Here is a 20,977-nt window from a genome sequence, read left to right as displayed (position 1 = left end):
GAAATATCCCCAGTTCAATTCCCAGTGGAGGCATATTTAAAAAACTATATTATCTGCTCTCTCCAGTTCTGCATTTGAATTGTGGGGCAGGTGCAGTGATGACAAATATCTCGCAAGCCGGTCCAATCAGGGTTATGTTTGACTATCTGTTTATCCTAGGCTGAGCATCATGGGAAAACAGTGTCTAACATTGAATGGTCACCCAGGTTAAATAAGAAAGCAACAAAAAATGTATTGTTGAAAACATGAAGTGCCAAATTTTGAACACTAACTAATAAACATCTTCCTTGTTTTTCAGAAATGCGAATGGATAAAGAGGTGAAGTTAAAGTCTAGAAAAACAGTAAGAAACATCAGTACTGAAGAACCCCTGATGTAGATCCGCCTTGGGTCACCACAAGTGTACGACTCAGTACCAGATGAAGCAATTACTAGCAATGGACAATCTAGAACTGAAGTAGGTTTTTCGTACATCGCTGGCTTAGGCACGGTGCACGAAGAAGGATCGCCCCATGCCCAAGAAAACGGGGATGACCATTCGGTCGGTAACATTGGTAGATCGAACTCTGCCCACCAGAGATTACAAGGGCAACAACCACAAACACCACAGAACGATATAAGGCCACAAGGGGAATATGATAACCCTTGGGAGTGGACGGCCAAAGCAAGGGCATTGGGCGGTCCTGATGGTCCAAATGAGGTTAAGAGGACGAGGAGTAAATCAGATGCGTCACCAAGGGGGCGGTCAAGTCCAGAGAGTGACACAAGACCACAAGAGGATTATGATCAACCCTGGAAATGGATAAAAAAAGATAGGAAATTATCTCAAGCTGTAACAGGTAAGGGAGCAGCAAACATGCATATGTTAAAAGGGTTGTTTCCAGGCCTGTACCTAGGGTGAGGTGCAGGTAATATCGGCCAATTGTAGCTTCTCTGCATCCTCCCCCTGGTATTTCTAACCCTGGATCTGCCCCTTGTACTCAACAACAATTATGATTGAACCCTATTACAACCTGTATGTTTTCAGTTTATAATATATTATTCCATGTCCAGTTTGATTTGGGGATTGTACTCTGTCATACTTTGATTGCTTGCCTAGATTTGCAGTACACGAATAGCAGTGAGTGCATAATTAACACAGGTCTGATATCACAAGACTTGGCAGGCATTGTAAGTTTCTAAAGTCCGATTCAGACCCCACATAGCGTGATGCATTTTACACCGCAGCATTGCGTGATGAAATGTAAATGTACTGCGACGATATACCGCAATTGCTATGAAAGTTTTGCTGTCCTGTTTTCTTTCTTCCATAGTGAATACCGACCTTGATTTTCTAGCAGCACAAGCGTGCATGGCCACACTATTGCAAGAGAGAACAAAAAAGTTGAACAAAATTCAACTCTCATCACCGATGAAAATTCTGTGCGTTGAGAATTTTCACCACTGAGCTTGTAAAAACCTAGGTCAGATTTCAAACTGCAACATACTTCTTTCTTCTGTAGCAGCGCACATTGTATTTTTCGTGTAAGTTGTAAATGTTGATTAACTTGTGAAATAAACACATTATATTTTAAAATCAACCCACAGATCAAGAAAAAGGTGCAGCGAATGCAGACAGTACACCAGAAAACCTTAGACGTAGTACACAATCACCCAAGAAGCCATCCAAGGAACTTAAATTAGATATTAAACCCAGCGAAATTAACGGTGAACCGGTAGATCCAACTGTCACATTAGAACATCAAAAGTAAGTGTTGTGGAAGTGTGCCTATTAGGATTTCCCTTCATAATCTGACATGATAGGCTGTGAAGTGATCCCCTCAACTTTCTCACATTCAATTTGTACAAACTTTGTATATTTTTGTTCGGCTTATAATTGACGAAAAAATGAGACTCATAATAACATTTTGGATTGGTATAGAATGGTATGAACGCAGTTGGGTGCAGCACCTACGCTAGTTGTGTGTTACGTAATGTGTGACTGGCAAGCACATGTGAATTTTCACAAGCGTAAGTTGGAACTTTATTGAGGTGAGCAGTAACAGAATCCGAATAATTTTCGCCAATTTTAAACCAAACAAACTTCAGCCATGTTTGTTTCTTGTTCTTGCCATGAAGGAATCCCTGATTACGTTTCATTCAAGTACCATTCATTTTGAGTCTTAATTGCAGCATGATCCTGTAAGAACCTGTCATCTTATTATGATACTTTGTGAAAGCCAAAATAGAGGATGAATGAAGTTGAGGAATTCATTTCAATGTTACACTTAAAGGGAAACCTGTAAAGGCAGTTTTGCACTTGGCTATTCTCAGGAATATTGGCACTAGATATGTAAGGTGGTCAAAATATCCAAATTGTCTTAACAACCTTTTACATCAATGTATAATTATGCAACAGGTTGGTGTTGTGATCAAAACACTTCTGTCACTAATGCCTTAGTTCGATTCCCCATGGTGCACTTTAAGTGAGCTTGATTACTGATTCTCAGTCCTTAACTTTCCCATTCAGGTGTTTCAATGTTGCGCTGTAGATATAATAATATGACATATAGCACCTTGATGTGGGTGGAGAAACATTATATTATGAGTCCTCATAGCAATATTGATTACCAATTTCAAAAAGGTCAATTCATTTTCATTTTCATTGACAACCTGTTTAAAAGTAACCTTGAATATAGAAAGCATTTTTTCTTATCACAAGAGCTGATGATTTGCCGATGTCAATAAAATCTTGTGGCTGTAAAAGATGCAAAGTGTACTAAAAATCGAATTTTGCAAATTTGTCTCCCATTTATCCAAACCCTGCAAGACATTTTGGAATGGAGTTCAGTATTTACTTGTTCCTTATTAAATGCAGAAAATCCATTTCAAAGTTCTATGGGAATTGATTAGTTTCACCTGAATATCACTTTACTACATGGAATAATTATCACCATTTAAGACAAACCTATGTTTATCTTTATCAGTCTCAAGAAGCAAGTTCGACAGAAAACTAAATCTCATTTGTAATATTTAGCCTAGTTAGTTTACATCTCGCTGCCTACCTGCCTGCCTGCCTATCGGGTACACCATACAATGAGTTAGTCTGCCTTATGCCTTGTGGTAATGTCACTGATTATATCATGTGCCTTGAAAAACATGAAACATGCATTAAAAATGGCTGACACATCCAGGGAAAATCGACCATCTCATATCAGTGTGTTTTATTTAATACTTTGTCTGAACATGTATGGCTTTCAAAGGGCACTTGTAGTTATGTTTATATCCTTTTGCAAAAGCTTTTGAAATGGAAGTAAAATTGTTTGTAATTTTGAATTGAAATTATGGAGAATGGTAGTTTTTTTTACCTGCTTTACTTCGTAAAAGTGGATATTTGCAAGATCTTGGGAAATACACATTTGCTTTCCGGACACATTAGATATGTTGTATCTGATATTGGCATAATTTCTTGGTAATATCTATATCACAATTTAACAAATTGACAAAAAATGTCATTGTTATCAATTGAAGTATTATTTTTGTATCATCAGTTTGTGCAAACATCGTGACAAATTATAATTTTCTTTGTGTCATATTAAAATTTATGTGATCAAGCAGGAAAGGTTATCTTTAGGGAAATGGATCACTATTATGCACAATATTTTAGGCCATGATATATTCATGATTTATTAAAAACCCTATACAAGTAGCATTAATTACCACAAATAAACTGAGCTCAAAAAGAAACTTATAATTTTTACAACTTGTGAATCACAAAGTCATATCTTAAAATAGTGTCAATCAAAATGAACCAAAATTACACACAGGATTACTTTAATACTCTACTCAAAACACATGTCAGTAACCAAGCAGTTGTCCAACTGACACAACAGCAAAATGCATTGTCATGGGACAGCTTCCTGGACTTCGTCCACTTTCACAGCCCAACATTTGGCACCCAGCACATAAAATCTGTGAGAATACACACAAGATCCTTGCACAGATGATAAAACGGTGCTGCTTTCTGCTTTTCATACACTTTTTTCATGAAACAGGGCTGGGCTGTGAATGTGGTCCAGGAAGCTGTTCCATGTCAGTGCATTTTGCTGTTGTGTCAGTTGGATAAATGCTTGGTTACTGACATGTGTTAAGAGTAGAGTATTGAAGTAAACCTGTGTGTAATTTTGGTTCAATTTGATGGACAGGATTTCAAGATATGACCTTGTGAAAAATTATAAGTTTCTTTTTGAGGCCAGTTTAGTATACCTTTAGTAAAAATCCTCAGGAAAAATAGACACTTTGTTTGTAGTGTGATTTTTCTTGATATCATTTAAATTTTAAAAATATCTAAAATAAACTATCTTAACATTATTTCATATGGTGGAAAGGATTCTGTTGTTTTGTTCACACAGTAGTTAATCTTTAGATGTTGGATATCTTGAGATTTGATGTATGAGACAAGACTGTAAAAATCACTTGGATTTCAAACTAAGTTTTCACTGAAATTACATAGCGTTATAAAACTAAGAATGTTGGCAATTACACTTCAAGTAGTTTATTTTCATGCAGTAATCACTATCACACCTAAAAGTTAATGAAATTGTGAGGAATTTGTCCCTGATTGAGCATGGCTTATATTTTGCCTTATGTGCACTTGTCTTAAATAGTTTCCAAATTCTAGTTTAATAATTGAGTTTTCACCAAAATGTAGGTTTTGAATTCAATGAGGTAATGGATTGGAAACCAGTGATCAAATTTGTACAAATAAGAACTTGCTGTACTTAATTACATCACACCCTGTGTCTTCAATGTTGTTTTGTTGTATTCAGCGAAGGGTTTCCTAACACTGTTTGTTTTAAATTTCTTCCATTTGCAGATGGTATCATGGGAAACTATCAAGGCTAGAAGCAGAAAAGAAACTAAAAACGTGCAATGAGTGTAGTTATCTAGTACTGCGAATGAGTGAAAGTGCAGCTAAAGATTTTTCACTGTCATTAAAGTAAGTATCAAAATCCAGTACTATACTTTGTTTGGCTTATAATTGGCACAAATTATTTGGTTTTTGTTACTGCACATGTCAAGAAAGTCCCAACTTACACTCGCATAAATGTAGTCATGCAAAGTCTAACTAGCGTAGGTGTTGCACCCAACTGTCTGCACATCATTCTAATGATTTTATATCAATCCACGATGTAAATTGCCAATTATAAGCCAAACAAAGTATAATAGTGCAGTCACTCAAACTCTAAATCTGGACTCTTGTGTCTGTGCAATATCGCTGATGGAGAGCAAGGATATGTCACCACAAGTGGTGTGCTCATATTAATGTACACTATGTGCACAAAACCTCTTACACACAGCATTTAAAAACACCACTTATGGTTTTGATTTCTGTTACATTTAGGAGGTACTTTATTTTGGTCCTCATAGTGACATTTTACTATGGAGGATTTACCATAGTGTCATGCACAGGGCTGTTCTGAGTCTGCACTCTTGAAGGTTTATCTATTTGGTTTACCTGATTGCCCTTTGTCATTTCCTCCTCTCGCCATTTAACTCAGTCATTTATTAAAATATGAGTTTTAATGTAAGGTAAGAGTTGAGAGTTATGGGTTTAGCCAGGGATATGTTTTAGGGTAGGTCAAGTGATCAAAATAAAGAAGAAATGAATGAAGTCTATAGCTGAGCTACTTCATACAAACTTTTTCCATACTTGTTGGTGTACTACTTACACCACATTCACCCATGCAGTATCTAACCTTGATTGTCTCAATGATAAGTGGCTATAAATAGATCACTTTGTGGTTACCATGAAGGTCACTACTCAAAGGTTTGAATCCCGGGTTTGAATCGTTGCTGAATATCCATATTTTATGATCAATTTATCCATACAACTCACAAAAGCTTGAAATCAACTTAGTGCAATTACATCTTTTCTAGTAAATAATGTTAGTGAAGGAAACACCAAATCTCTGTATAAATACAGCTGTTGATAGACTGTGGGTGCTGCACAAGTGGGTGATTGGTAGAGATAACTAACGTTATCTTAGATAAACAGGAATAAACAAACAGTTTAATGACATGTTCCTCTTCTGTTAGTGCTATTATGACTACCTTCTTGTTTTGCCAAGAGATAACAGAGTTCCTGGCAAGATATTTGGATCTAATGTAATTGTCATGATTATGTAATAGATGCAATGGATACATAGGGCCAAGAGAGAAATGGGACAACCTCCTCGTCACTAAATCATGTTGCCTCCTCTTTTTTAAAATAATGATTGAGAATAAAATTATGATTATAAAAGAGATTTGCACAATGACTTGCACTAAAATGGTTGGCAGTCTAACATAATGATGCTTTCTCAAACTGCAATGACAGCATATCTTGTGTACTATTTTGTCATAAATGTGTCATTATATAACATGCATTATTAGTTGGTAATCATGTTTTGTATACATATCATCATAAATGTCATAGTCAAGGTCAGTCATTCAAAGTCAGTCATTTGTGCTGGCTTTTGACATTTCATGTGGTTCATGAGTGGTTGTGTTTTTTGCATAAATAGAGCTTAGCTCAATGAATGGAACCAGTGAAGCAAAAATGGGCTATTCCAGTTGAAATCCATACACGCCTTATGAAATACATGATTTTAATATTCCACACAGGGAGTGTGAATTTCAAATGGGACTCCATTTGATATCTACCACCCCCTGTGTGGGAGATTAGGTTTGTGGCGTAAGGAATTCAACTGGAATAGCCCAATGAACATAACCAGTGCAGTGAAATGAGGTCAATCCAAGCATTGAGTTTGCTCTCTCTACTGGATCACTGTTTTTATAGTACATTTCACCTATTAATTTCAGCAAAATGTGTGAATATGGTGCAGGTCTCTCAGTCAAAAAGGCTAGTTGCTGTAATACTTCAAGTTGTATTTTGAAATTTTGAAATAAACCTTTTTGGCAAGAAACACTTTATCATAACAGTTGGCCAGCTTAAATTAGATTGCTTTTTGACCCATGTGAGGATTTTGCATGCCAAGTTCCTTTACAATTGTTTAACCTTGAATGATGTTGTCAAACATTTAATACATGATTATAAGTGCGGTTAATCTTGGAAAACCTCCCTGAAACGTCTGGTCTGTGCCAAATGAAACATTTAGTTCGTGTACACAGCTAGGTCAGTAACTCTTTTGGCATGGTTTAAATATATTGTATTTTATAATAGAAAATATAAATGTGGGAACTTAATAAGTTGGCTCAGATTGCGATGTCCAAACTGTGAGCGTGAGCACAGGTGCTACATGCCAATACTGAGGCGCCTAGCCAAAGTGAGGTGCTTACGATATTATGGGGTATGACCGTGGCTCCTACTGGGGCTGGAATACCGTAAAAACTCTATAGCATATGTGCTTACAATCGAAGACTTTTAAAACATGCAAACATGAAGAGCCCCATCCACAAAATGGTTTTGAGCAAATCATTGATACACATAGTTATATACGAACAAGTAAACCTGCAAATGTGTCTCAACCCCATTAGCTCAGTTGGTAAAGTGCCGGACTTTGGTACAATTTCATGTTTTCAAAAGCGCTTGATAGTAAGCACATATGCTAACTATCAAGTTTTTACGGTAATCTGTGTTCTTCATAAGATGAGCTTTTCACCATGATAGTTCCATGTCATGGTTTTGCACAAGAATTCTTTTAATGTACACCATCTTGAAGTGAAAATTGGTATGAAATTATTTATACAGAGGGGAAAAACTATTTCCAACTTATACAAAGTTATGTCTTTGCAAATGTTGTCTACCCCAAAGTAACACTTTTTCCATTTCTTCCCATCTCTTCTAGGAGTGCAAAAGGTTACATGCATATGAAGATAGTTCAGCATCAAGAAGGCTTCATTCTGGGCGAGTTCAGCAAACCATTCAGAAGTATTCCTGAGATGATCCATTACTACACCAGGCATAAACTTAACATACGAGGGGCGGAACACATGGCGTTACTTAATCCTGTCTCGGACGATTTACTGTAATTCATGCCGGCCGGCCCCATATAACGTTATGTGTGCATGAATTTTATTTGCTTGTGAGTTTTGTGAAGTAATAGGCTTTATTATTATTTCAGTGTTGTTTAATTTATACTTACTTATGAATAAGTGCACGTAAAACCACATTGTTCTGTACAATTAGTTTTTTGTACTTGTCCATTTAGTCTTAATTTTTTTTATTTGCAGTGCTGGCACTTTTCACCATGTTGATTATAAAACACAGAAAATAAATTTATGTACCCCCTCATCTATCTATGAAACTTACTGTGCTCATGCTTAAATTAAACTAACTCTCCTCACATTTGCACAGTATAGAATTTTCTGTTGCTTTTTGTACACGTTTTATTTGCTGCTCTATATCAAATGTTCAGCTTTCTAGAAAAAAGATGCTAAAACATGGATTTGGTTGGGTTTGTGTGACACTATTCATAGTATATAGAAAGATATTGTTTTGTTTAGTGGACTCTTTTCCAATCTATCCATATATAGTATCAGTGTTAGAGCACAGTTTTGTCTGATGGTTGTGATTAACAGCTGTTTATGCAAGACGGGACAAATAAACTTGTTTGAAAATGCTTAAAGAAACCCCAATGATTCTGGAAGCACTGACACACTCTTAAACACGGTGAACTAAGAAAAGACAAGAATAATTGTGGTTTTGTTGGTTTATAAGATAGACACTTTAGTCTTTGCTTAGATTATAACAGCCTTCATCTCCATTCTTGAAGGTTTCATAAGAGTTTTGTCTGTAAGCAGGCAACTGGTTAAATATGCAAGTTTATCTGATTTGCCTTGATAGTATCAGGGCCGGATTTACCATTGGGCCAGATGGGCCTGGGCCCAGGGCCCCCAAAATTGCCCTCTGCATTCTTTATAGCCCGAAAAACACTATGTTTTGGGCCAAAAGTAGGGCACATTATATAGCACAATTCATCTTCATTGTGGGCTAAAATAATCTGAAATTGAATTTTTTTCTCGCGCTTCATCTGCCTCTAAATTGTAATGCTTCTGCCGCCACGGTCGATCTTATACCTAAACCAAACTTAGTCACTTACGTGCACATGCCTTCGTCACAGTGGGTTTGGGGGCCTCCAAATTTTGGCCTGGCGCAGGGCCCCCAAAAAGGTAAATCTGGCCCTGGATAGTATGAAGTAGTTGAAAACCAAATATATTTTCTGTTTCTCAATTTTCCTAAAAAAACAATGCCTGGATGGCGGATGCAACATCAATTGTGCTACGGTTGTCTTTATTTTCCTGTGTTGTCCACCCACGCAAAGATGTTTCCGGCATTTGAGGACAAATTTTGTTCTTAGAAACCTGATTTCTTTTTCCTACGTGTAGGAGGGATCAGCAGGTGAGACTACCTTTGCAAAAATTTCACATCTCATCGGAAAATAAGACAACAACAATGTATATTGCATTACCAAACCAGTCCTTGTTTGATGTGACAAAGTAGTATGTGCCAACAGACCTTTTGATATTATCTGCAACCTTTTCATTCTCTTCATAATGTTTGCCATTTTACTGTGTCACTACTAAAGAGTGGATAATGTAATTAAGTGTCACTCATATAGAACAATATAACAATCTTGATGCCACAGAAATTTCATGTTTTACAGTGCTGACAGGCCGCAGGATACATCTCAAGCGAGATTTGTACCTACATGATACCAATCTATTCAGCATGCAAGACACTACTAACCATGGTACTACTAACCAGGACTGTCAGTCAGTAGTCTCTCTCTCACTCTGATGTACCATTTCTATCATCTCTTGGATGAAGACCGGTTTGATGCAGACTGTCTTGATTTGATTTTGTTATCCAAGTATCACATGCACTATTAGCCATAATGATTTCATTGGCAGAGACACAGTTCAATAACCTACATTCAACAAGCAGAACTCAACAATTGACCTCAAGTTGAGGAGTATGATTTTTGTTCCCAACACACTAATGCTAGTTTCATACTTTCCTGCCGCTCTGAAGATGATTTTGCTTCACTGCGCAGTCACACCAGAAACACTAGTGATGACCAGCGGCAAGCCGATATATCGACATATACCGATATATAGTGTTACACCACTCAGCAGCAAGCAGCAGAAAGTATAAAACCAGCATAAAGGTCATTCTATGAGTGTATGAACATACAGGGATAAAGAAACTGTGTCCTGACACTGAGATGGTTATGTTGTGAAATCTTAGTGATGTGTGTGTGTTCATCGCTTCATTGTACTGCTATTCAATCAAGCCAAAATTGCTTCATAGTTAGGTATACTTCTTGCTAATAACCCACTCTGCAGGTCACAGAGTTGGAGTAAGGGTAGAACTGAATATTGAAGTTGTTAATATTATCATATTATCAATATGTGCTTTCATTGTACCAATCAAATGCTAAGAATCTTTACTGATATTGCTTCAAATTAGCAATTTCAAAAGAAGTGATATTTGTACAATACAATATTTTAAAAGCTTATTAATGCTAACAGGATGTTGAAATTATTTGGGAAAACATTAAAAATAGCCCGATTCAAAGTTTGGTTAAAACTGTAAAAAAGCCTATATTTTTTTGATATCGCTGTCATGTCGCTTACTTTCATCATGCCAGTGAAAAGGAACACTGATATGTTAACTTTACAGCTCAATTTTGTTACAGCGGTCCAATGGGCTATTCCAGTTGCAACCCCTCCGTCCCCTATGGTATATATGACCTTACTCTCCCACGCAGGTGTGTGTATTTCAAATGGAGTCACCCATTTAGGTAACCCCATTTGAAATCCACACCCCCTGTGTGGAAGATGAAGGTCCTGTCTTCCATAGGGGTGTATGGATTTCAACTGGAATAACCCAAAACACTATCATCTTCTTTTAACACTTCTACAAGCGACGTGTGCATGAAATTACTTTCATCAACATGGCTATGGCTTATAAATGTTTTGTTAAAAAAAGTACCTCTGCTGTGCATGTTGCTTAACTTTTTCTTTTTTTCAAAATGGGATTAATGCACAAGTCAATAGCATAACAAATGACAGCCCCATCAAATGTACATTTTGCTTTCTGTATGAACACTTGGCTTTGTAATTCTTGCTCACAATTTAATAAAGGTGATCTATGACTCTTTAGCATTTTATCAAGGATCACAGACAAGGAAAGCAAAGAGGTGCAGCTAGCATCTAACCAACTGTTGAATTGTCACCAATAGGTCAGATTACACTAGCCTTCCGATTGCAAAATATAGGCCTTCCATTGGACTTAAACATTAAACTAATACAGCGATGTCTTTACTGAAGCTGTAGCATGTACTGGTACTAATTTGAAACAGGGCATGTTCAAGCTGTTTCATAGTAACTTAGCAGTGTATCTGTTATGCATTGGAGGCTTAATTATCATGTTGGTTACATTTTTCTCACTTGTCATTCAAAGGATGAATAGAAATACAAATAAGATCTATTTATAGAGTTACCATGGGAATCAAATATTGAAGTTGTATTTCAGTATGTCTTGTAATTCTTTACATGGAGGTAAAAGTCTGCTACACATAAGAACTCACAAAAAAGACCAACAGTCAACACTGATTTACATATTATATCCTGTAAGATTATATTTTTCTTAAATCCTAAAACTTATAATCAAATGCAAGGTGAATGGGATATAACAGATGGGCATCACCCCAGTGGTTGTAAACAGTCAACTCCTACCTCTGATTTCAAAACAAGTCATTTTAGCATTTTACTCCTAGTCTGGCACATTTGATTAAGACATCTATAAAGATTGGGAATAAACCAAAAGATCATCAAATTCCAATATGTAACATGTTTTGTTATATCTGTAACAACTGGAAATTGTTCTTTATAGTACATACCATAAATAACAAAGAGAATGATTGATATTCCCAATGAATCTAGTTCCATCCATAAGACTTCATCCATCTTTTGGTTTGTTCCCTAATGCTGTTGATGTGCAAGTGCTTGTGTATTTGACATCCCTGGGATGCAATACTACAGAAAGTGAAATCTAATAATTGTTCAGCTCTTGTGATATGTAGTATATCTAAATATTAACAGACAGTAGAAGACCCAAATGAGAGACTTACCACATGAGGAGTTCAAATGCAGAATGCGGTATATCCAAAGGCAGTTAAGGCTGTCTTGTCGTAGTCTGCAATAAATATTGCAATTAATTTCTATTTGTCTAAATATTTTTGTGTGCTTAGTTTTTTTTAATGGATATTCTATTTTAATGAATATACTATTCATCTTTCATTATTGAAATCTTTTATTATGAAATATATTTGTATTAAAATTATTAATATTCATAAAAACAAGAAAAGGCAGCCATGTTGTTTAACGACTTTTGCATCTGAACTCATCACGTATTGTGAAAAGTGTTGATTTAACACTTCAACAGTTCATCCTTTTACGCCTAGATTTGACAACATTTCGTATAGGGCAATTACAGTTGAAATTCATACAACCCCTATGAAAGACATGTCCTTAATGTCCCACACAGGGTGTAGATTTCAAATGGAGTCGCTCATTCAGGTAAACCCATTTGAAATTTGCACTCCTTGTGTAGAAGATTAAGGTCATGTCTTCCATAGGAGTTGTATGGATTTCAACTGCAATAGTCTGTTTTTGTAGTGGCTTTTGGTTAAAGTAACATAGACAGGCAAATCATGTAGAAGCTTTTGGGCCTAATTTTAGCACACTTTTTTTTACTTAAGTTTTGCAGATACATCAATAACAATGCCAGTAATGTGACTTAAACCAAAATCACAAAGTGTGATCAGTGTCATATTTTCAAACTATCATTGGAAAAGTGGACAATTTTAACAAATATATTTTTACCAACCCATTAAGAAATGCAGTATTTGAGACAAAGTCTAAAAATCTGTGTGACTAGTTTCAAAATGCAAGATTGTTGAAAATATTGATCAAATTAACCACTTTTACCAATTTACTGACCAAAAAAGGTAGAGAAGCCCTTTTTATCGTCATAAATGTCTCCATATAAATAGATATCTTAGTTATCCACAAAATAAAATATCCTCTTGATCTGAAAAAAAAAACTAAATCGAAAAAAAATTGTTGTTTGTAAAATACCTATGTACATGTTTCGTGTAAACTTGTGTAACTTGTACCATATGAATCTTATACAAAAAATTCCAAAGATATACTCCATTATTATTACAAGAAAGTAACTGTACAGAGTGTATTGTGTTGTCCATGCATTTTCCATACACATTATGTCAGTGGCATTTTGGTGCTTTATCTGCTACTGCAACTCTTTTGTATATTATCAATTTCATGTTAAGTTTTAGCTACGTACACCTGTTCAACAACCCAAGATGGTACTTTGAAATGATTTTCTCAATAGTCATCCATATAATGACATAGGTACATTTTCTCTTCCACTCTGGCCTGCACACTTTGTATAAGGCTGGTTTTATGTAAGTGAACTGGGAAAAAGGACAAATTACTTGTGTGTAATTAAAGCAGTTATGTTTTTCAAACTATAGATTGTTATGCAAAAAGTGTACCTCTGCTGTAGTTTTTGTTGAAGGGCCTCAAATAAAGGATAATTAGTGGTTTTCCACGTTACAAACGTTTGCACATGTAGTGTTTAACATGCATTGGGCTGTTCCAGTTGAAATCCATACCCCATATGAAAGGCATGATCTTAATTTCAAATCAAGTCTCCCATTAAGGTAACTCCATTTGAAATCTACATCCCCTGTGTGGGAGATTAAGATCAGGTTTTTCATGGGGTGTATGGATTTCAACTGGAATAGTCCATTATTGCCACCAAAGCATTGCATGTAGATCACAAACAACACACATCAAATCAACTTCAAAATTATGTGGAGGTACACTATTTGCCCTTCCATGAGCAACACACAAACATGGCAGAGTGAGCTCTTCCCTTTTCTGAAATTGTAACAACTGACCCTGTCCTTTCTATCTGTGAAACAGGAGTGGAGACAATGACCGATAACAAAGATTTAAATTTTGAATTTTAAATGTTATAAATCAGATGTGTAAGATCTTGGTTAAGAAAGGTTCAACTTCACAAATCTTTATGCCATACGTTTGTAACCTAAGGTTTAAGTTCACTTCAGTGTAGATCCAAATAGCCTGGTTTGGTTCATAGACAAATGAAACTTGATTTGGGAAATAAGTCAGTGCCAAAATGGTCCAGAGAGTGCACTTGAATCCATATTGTTGTAGATTGAAGAGGAAGTGTGTTTAGTTACAAGCTCTTATAAGTGAACTCAATGGGCTATTCTATTTAAAATCCACACAACCCCTGTGGAAGATTTTGGAAATATCTTCCACAGAGGGAATATGAATTTCAAATGGAATGAACACATTTGGCAGCTCCAATAGAATTTCATACACCTTCTGAGAAAGATTCAACCTGAATGTGGAATCTTCCATAAAGGGAGGGTGATTTTCAAATGGAGCTGCTTGCCTAACATGTTCATATTCCCCCTGCAGCAGATATTTCCAAAATTTTCCACAGGGGTAGTGTGGATTTTAAATGGAATAGCTCAATTATCATAAACCTTTGGTCTATAGTCATTACTTGATTTCTTTTCCTTTTAATTGTACATAAAGTAATTCTAGGTTCTTTCAATAAAGAAGGCATGGTGTATTCATAATTAAAAACGAATCATACAAATGGTGCCCAAACTGCTTGACTGCTGTTTGAGAGAAGAAATCATTACAGGATAAGTTATCATTTCAGTATTAAGTCACTGGACACTCTTGTGTAATTTTATTTGTTTGCAAATCAGTAAACCTGTACGTCAGTACTGGACTCAATTTGACAAAGACATGCAATATCTTAAGCAAATTTCTCAAAATGGCAAGTTGCTGAAACCTTGATAAATGGATTTGGAGACTTGCAAGGGACTAAAGACCTTACAAGGTATTTCAGGTCTTTATGAAATTGAGTCCAGGTTGCATTTGGAATTTAAGTAATTGAAACATAGTTGTTGATGAAATAATGATATCATGGAAAAGAGACAATCCAGGGAGATCATTGAAGTCTTCAGGTGAGAAATCAGATGTTTTTATGGGCCCACCCTACCCCTCATATAATCACTAACCTCCAATCATAACATTCCATTTTTTTTACCTGACTTTGGGGTAGAGGATTTGAGCAAGACATCTTCTGCAAAATTTGGCTCTAATTGCAATATGTCCACTTTCTGGTTGTAGGTAGAATACAAATCAAAAGTGCTAATTTTGCATCATTCAGTATTGACATATAGAAATGAATGTTACTTGTAATATTGTATACATATTTTTATATGACCATACTAACAAGGTGTTTGTGTGGATTTCTTAAATGTGCATTTACACAGACTCTATTATGTGAAAGAACAATAATGTATGTTGTACATCAAATCTTACATGTATCTTTCAGTGAAAATTTAATGACATAATGTATACATATATTCCTTGTCATTTCTTGGTTCATAGTTTTGGAGCTTTGGCTTGCTTTATGTAACAAAAGAAAGCTCTAACATTGTATCAGGGTGAATTGTTTTTGTGTTGCAGAAAGTAATCTCACTTTTATATCAAGCACAAAATCCAACTAAGCTTGTTAAAATAGTGGGTAAGATCATTGATTGTTTTGCCAGTATAAAACCAGAACCCACATAAAAAGTTATGCAACCAATTACAAGGTGCCCATATCCCAACATATATTGGGTTCAGCAACTTGTAATGGGCTGCATGTCGTTAAGAAGCCAACCTTGGAATACAACATTCCAAGTTCTATCAGTGGGTTGTTTCCTGCACCTTGGTATTTCTTTGAAAACTCCGAATCACTATTGGGTATGGGCTGATCAAAACATAACCAGTTACCTACACTGTGGTTCATAATAGTGCTACCTGTTGCCTACAGTTGTAGAAGAGATGTCCTACCATATGATAGATAGTCTCAGACCGCTGCGCCACCATGCCCCTTTTAGCCGAGACCGTCATCTTTGGTCAGCGACGAAGACCAAATTGCAGGAAACCAGCACATATAATCTCACTCAGTGTCCCTCAAAATGTGCCTCAAGATTGTGAAAAGCTTGTGTTGGGTCACTTGCAATAAAATCATTGTTTTAAATCAAATCTTAAGTTTTGTCCTCACAATGCCTTAAGATCAAGCAAGTATATAGTTTCATTTCAGTCAGGAAAATGATTTAAAAGAATTAATTTCTCTGTTTTCTCTCTGGATTTCATTTGAATGTACATGTCAAAGTAAATAATGTATTTATTTTGTAATGCTGAGATCCATGGAGTGCCAACAATTTATATGCAATTGCAAATATGTTAGTGAATTTGCATTTTTTCTTAATGTACATACGTAAATTGTGTGTATTATAATGTACTGATGAAACGATGTAGAAACACTGGATGTGTTGATTATTTAAGAAAAACATTTTCATTGTGTAATTGAACACCCAGCTCCCTTGTTATGATAGTGCTTTTCTAATTAACAATTGTTGGATTATTTGCAAAAATGAGCAAATTCATTATTATACGTTTGAGTTACGGTGACACCTTGTGACGTCACGCCGGACAAATTCCATTCACTGTCAGAGGAGGTTCGTGCTTGTGAATGCAATGGAGCAAATAAATCTGCAATACAGCCTTGATTTGCTAGGAATTGAACAGGGCACCTGTCTCATCTAATACCTCTGAGGTGTCATCGAAGCTGGAACAGATAATAGGTAGTTTTAATGCTTACTAGTGTTATAGCTGAGTTGAGAAAGCGAGTCCCTTTAGTTCTATCAGCTATTTATAACAGTTTTTTGACTTTATAAGATCATTGTTTACCCGGTGTGATAATTGCACCTGGATATTATTATTAGTATATTATAACAACATAGTATTTTAATGCAAAATTTATAGTACAAGTAATTATGTTTTTGTTACAGTTTTTATATATGAACAATGGTGACGTGCAACTTGCATCCGATGTGCAATAACAGAGACCTAGTTAATAGACGATAGATGATGCAGTCAACATCACCATTATTATCAGGTTTTTAAAAGGATGAACTTTGATCTCTTGCTCAACCTTTGTAGGATGTCTGGTTTTGAAGCAGGAGATCAACAGGCCACATTTCTACCTTATCAACTCAATTGTAGTTGACTTCCTGCTACACAGGTTATCTGAGGTCAAAAGGTTTCTTGAGGTCAAAGTTCATCACAGATAGTATTACCTAGCTTTATCTCAGAGATTGGGAATAAAGAAAAAGAATTAGCTACAAGCTTTGCTGTGTTGCTGAATATGCCATACACACATTAGCACTAGATGTCCAATTGACTGAATACACCATACACACAAAAACACTAGACTTTCATTTGACTCACAAGGACAGAATTGCAGTGTTGACTACATGTTGACATTGTCATTCCTCTCCAGTGTCACAAGTAGCTGGCTAACCCCATACAGCAGCAATTCATAATTCTCTTTTTTCTTCTCAGAATGAGAGATATAACTTTGCAATACCGCTGAATAGATTTGTCTTGATGATTATCCATTCAAATTGAGTCTTCATTTGGCAACACATGAATGTGTTTTTTACTTCCAAAATTTAGTACTTTTGTTTCCAAGATCATAAAAATACCACAATGCCATGTAGTTCCTAGTTGGCACAAGGCGATTCTTTTGAGAAACTTTAAATACCACACATAATATTGAATACGACAGTTATTAGGATGGTCAGTCACTTTCATGCGCAACACATCACAAATGAACACATCTAAAATCCAAGTGTGCTGGGTGCGTACTGACACGATCTGTGACAAAAATGGCTGGGATGGACATCTCCAGAATAATTCTATTGGTCCAGTTTTACTACAAGTAAAGAACACTTGTCATGTACTCAAGTTCAAGAGTTTAATTGTGCAACATGTGTTTTGGAATTCAACAACACAGCCAAAGCTTGTTTCCTCCAGTAAGTATGATGTAAAAACAGGGTTTTAATTAGCTGGTCTATTATTATTTTCTGTAATTTTTTTCCAGATTTTGTTGAAGTATTATGATATGAATCAGTGACATAGCCACCACCCCAGTCCAAGATGGTTGCAAGTTTTTTTATGATGTAGGCATACGTTAAATACGCTTATGCACAAGATTTTTTCAATTGTTTTTGTTGTGTATTTCTGTGTGAATGCTCCTTTTTGTTAACTGTTTGAGATTAAACTATTTTTTATTGTAGATATAAGCAAGAAATGTCTAATTTATATTGTTATACATACAGACACACAAAGACAAGTGTGGTACTACTGATTCTATCTTTCACTTGCCGATCAGGGCTATTCCAGTTGAAATCCATACACCCCATGGAAGACATAACATTAATCTCCCACACAGGGGTTGTAGATGGAGCCTTCCATTCAGGTAACCTCATTTGAAATTCACACTCCCTGTGTAGACGATTAAGGTCATGTCTTCCATAGGGTGTATGGATTTCAACCGGAATAGGCCATTGCCTCCATGCTTTTGTATAGAGGTCATTTATGATAAAACAACATCCCATCATTCATTATGTTTTCTGCAATTAACATGAAACCACTCAATATAGTTGAGATGGATGAACACAAAACTTATTGTTTTCAAGAGTTATATCCAAAACCCAAAAAGTGTTAGAGCACATTTGAAATTTAAACAAAAGGTGACACATTCTGTTCTGAAAATTAATGTTTGATCATCATTGGAAGCAAATTGAATTGTGGGACGTTGTGAGATTTTTTATATAAATTCTAGGCAGGCAGTGCCTATTTAATATTGAAAGACTTGTAGTAAACTTAACTAAAATGATAAGCATTTAACAAAATGAATGCTTCATTACGTTTCATGAGATTGTATTTAGCAAAACAACAAAGGTGTATGTTTATTTAACCAAAATTTCAGTGTCTAAAAATTGATTTGAAAACAACTGAGAAGATAATATGATCATTAAAAAAATCTACACAATAATGACAAAAACAATTTTATGTGTGTGAGTTCTCTGTTTACTGTGTGGAGCATAATGCCCAGATCATTTATTTCAAGGTGATTCCAAAGGGCCTGAATACGGGGGCGTCAAGTGCTTGAAATGTGTTCAAAAGAGGCTGCTATATCATGTTTTTGGCATAAATCGAGGTGTGGTGGTGTGCCAGCCTGGCACACACACATCTGGTATAGTTTGGAAGCTTGTAGGATCTTTCACAGCAGCAATGTTAAAAGAAGCTTACCGTTATGACTGCAGAATTCAAATATTGCAGTGGCGGTCTAGTCTAGCATGTGTCAGAACAGACAATATAATTGAGGAATTTCTGGCCCTAACCAATTACAAAGACATGGTAGAGGACTATCGTCAATTGTCATCACTCGGAATCTTTTTTCACAGAGCGATAGCAAACAGATTTGATATTGCTGTTACACCAAAGTGTCTTCTTGAAATTAGTTTCAACTTTTCATGCCGACGCAGGGACAATCAAATTTGTGAATTATTTATATGTAGTTTGTAATGCTAACATGAGAGCTGTAGCTGAGATGCTAATTAAATGATATACTGAAATGTACTGAATAAGTTCTAAGGGTTAAAAAAAACTCGCCCTAATATTACAAAACATTTCTTCGCATAACTTGACATACATTTTGCCGATCTGAAAAATTAAAAACCTGTGAACAGAGGAAACATTTTTCCACCCTCCCAAAGTTCTCCTTTTCACAATAATTTTTTGTTGGTCAAAAATGATGCTTCAAGAAATTGTTGCACTTTTCAACATTCTATACATGTAATGTATGTAAATGTTCTTGATATCAACATGATGAAGGTTTTGATTGAATTAATTGTTTATTTGTTTTTTTAATTTTTTGTGTCCGATAACTCGGTCACCCATGCAATCATCTTTCAGTCAGGGCTGTTGCCATGGGGTTGCAACACTTCCTAGTGATCCCTAAAAAGTGAAAAAAGAGAAAGGAAGAAAGATGGGGACCAGAGAGAGGGAGGGAGAGGGGGATAAAAACTACATTCAGTTCATATAGGCCTTATTGGACCAGTATGTGTGCCTACAATGATGTTGGCCAGGCACGTTGAGGTGATGTGGACAAAGAATTCATGATTTTGCAAGATCAACAAAATATGTGCGCATCCCATCACCCCTCCGTACCGCACCCTTCATCAGCACCAATGGAGATTAGCCATAGGCGTAGATCCCAGGGGATGAAATAAATCCCCCAATATATTGATAGGGGGATGGTCCATACAATCACCACCACCCCCCCCCCCCATGTTGACACCTCTGTGTTGGTTTCTGTCCAAATTAACCTCATATTTGGCCATATAAACCAAAAAAGTGCCAATTTTTGTGAATTAATTCCACTTTTGTACCAGTACTTCCTCAGCTTCAATATGGTAAACTTTTCGCGCGCTTCGGGCACATTGCTACCATTAACTGATTTTGTCACCAAAAGGTGCTGGATTCACTCTACTTCAAGAAATATTTTCCAACCCCATCTCCCCCCTCCCATGTTAAATAGAAATCCATGCGTTGGGAAGTAGAGATGAAATGTACTTGTAAATGGTAAACTGAAACAGTTGCAACGATGTAGAGCGACAGCTCACTTGGATATAGGCATACAAGTAAGAGAAGAAATGGTCATCAGAAATTGGTTGGATGTAAGCAGACCAGCTTTTTAACTCTTTTTAAGAGTTAAAACTCTTGTGGCCACATATGATTGTTACACCTTTATCCAAGAAAGCCATCATTAGATCAGGATGCAAGATGCTTCAAATTTAATACCAATTTTTTTTTAAATAAATGTTCACCCTCTAGTCAAATCAGGGGTGAGATTCAAAAGCTTGTGAAATATCCTGAAAGTAGTAGAAAATGATAAAAGACAGCATGAAATTGGGCTAAAATACAACCCCCCTCCCCAAACGGGCTGAAAATCA

At 36.0% G+C, this 20,977-nt stretch overlaps 2 protein-coding genes across 2 annotated transcripts in view; both read left to right on the top strand.

Annotated features, from left to right (window-relative positions):
• LOC140158676 (uncharacterized) overlaps positions 1–387 on the top strand; it is a 78,838-nt gene extending 78,451 nt beyond the window's left edge. Inside the window, exon 3 of the mRNA XM_072181855.1 lies at positions 299–387. Coding sequence (XP_072037956.1) covers positions 299–378 — 80 coding nt within the window. The 3' untranslated portion in view covers positions 379–387. The remainder of the gene's footprint in view (positions 1–298) is intronic.
• Positions 379–10,005, top strand: LOC140159431 (SH2 domain-containing adapter protein F-like; the record flags this gene model as incomplete). Its single annotated transcript, XM_072182906.1, has 5 exons — positions 379–838; positions 1,587–1,746; positions 4,855–4,977; positions 7,829–8,008; positions 9,647–10,005. Coding segments are annotated over 5 exons (972 nt in total), but the record flags the coding sequence as incomplete, so codon positions are not given.
• Positions 10,006–20,977: the final 10,972 nt, after the last annotated feature.

This window comes from Amphiura filiformis, chromosome 8, assembly GCF_039555335.1.
Source record: "Amphiura filiformis chromosome 8, Afil_fr2py, whole genome shotgun sequence".
NCBI lineage: Eukaryota > Metazoa > Echinodermata > Ophiuroidea > Amphilepidida > Amphiuridae > Amphiura > Amphiura filiformis.
The sequence above is the reverse complement of the archived record's forward strand: the minus strand, read 5'-3'. Positions and strand labels throughout refer to the sequence as shown.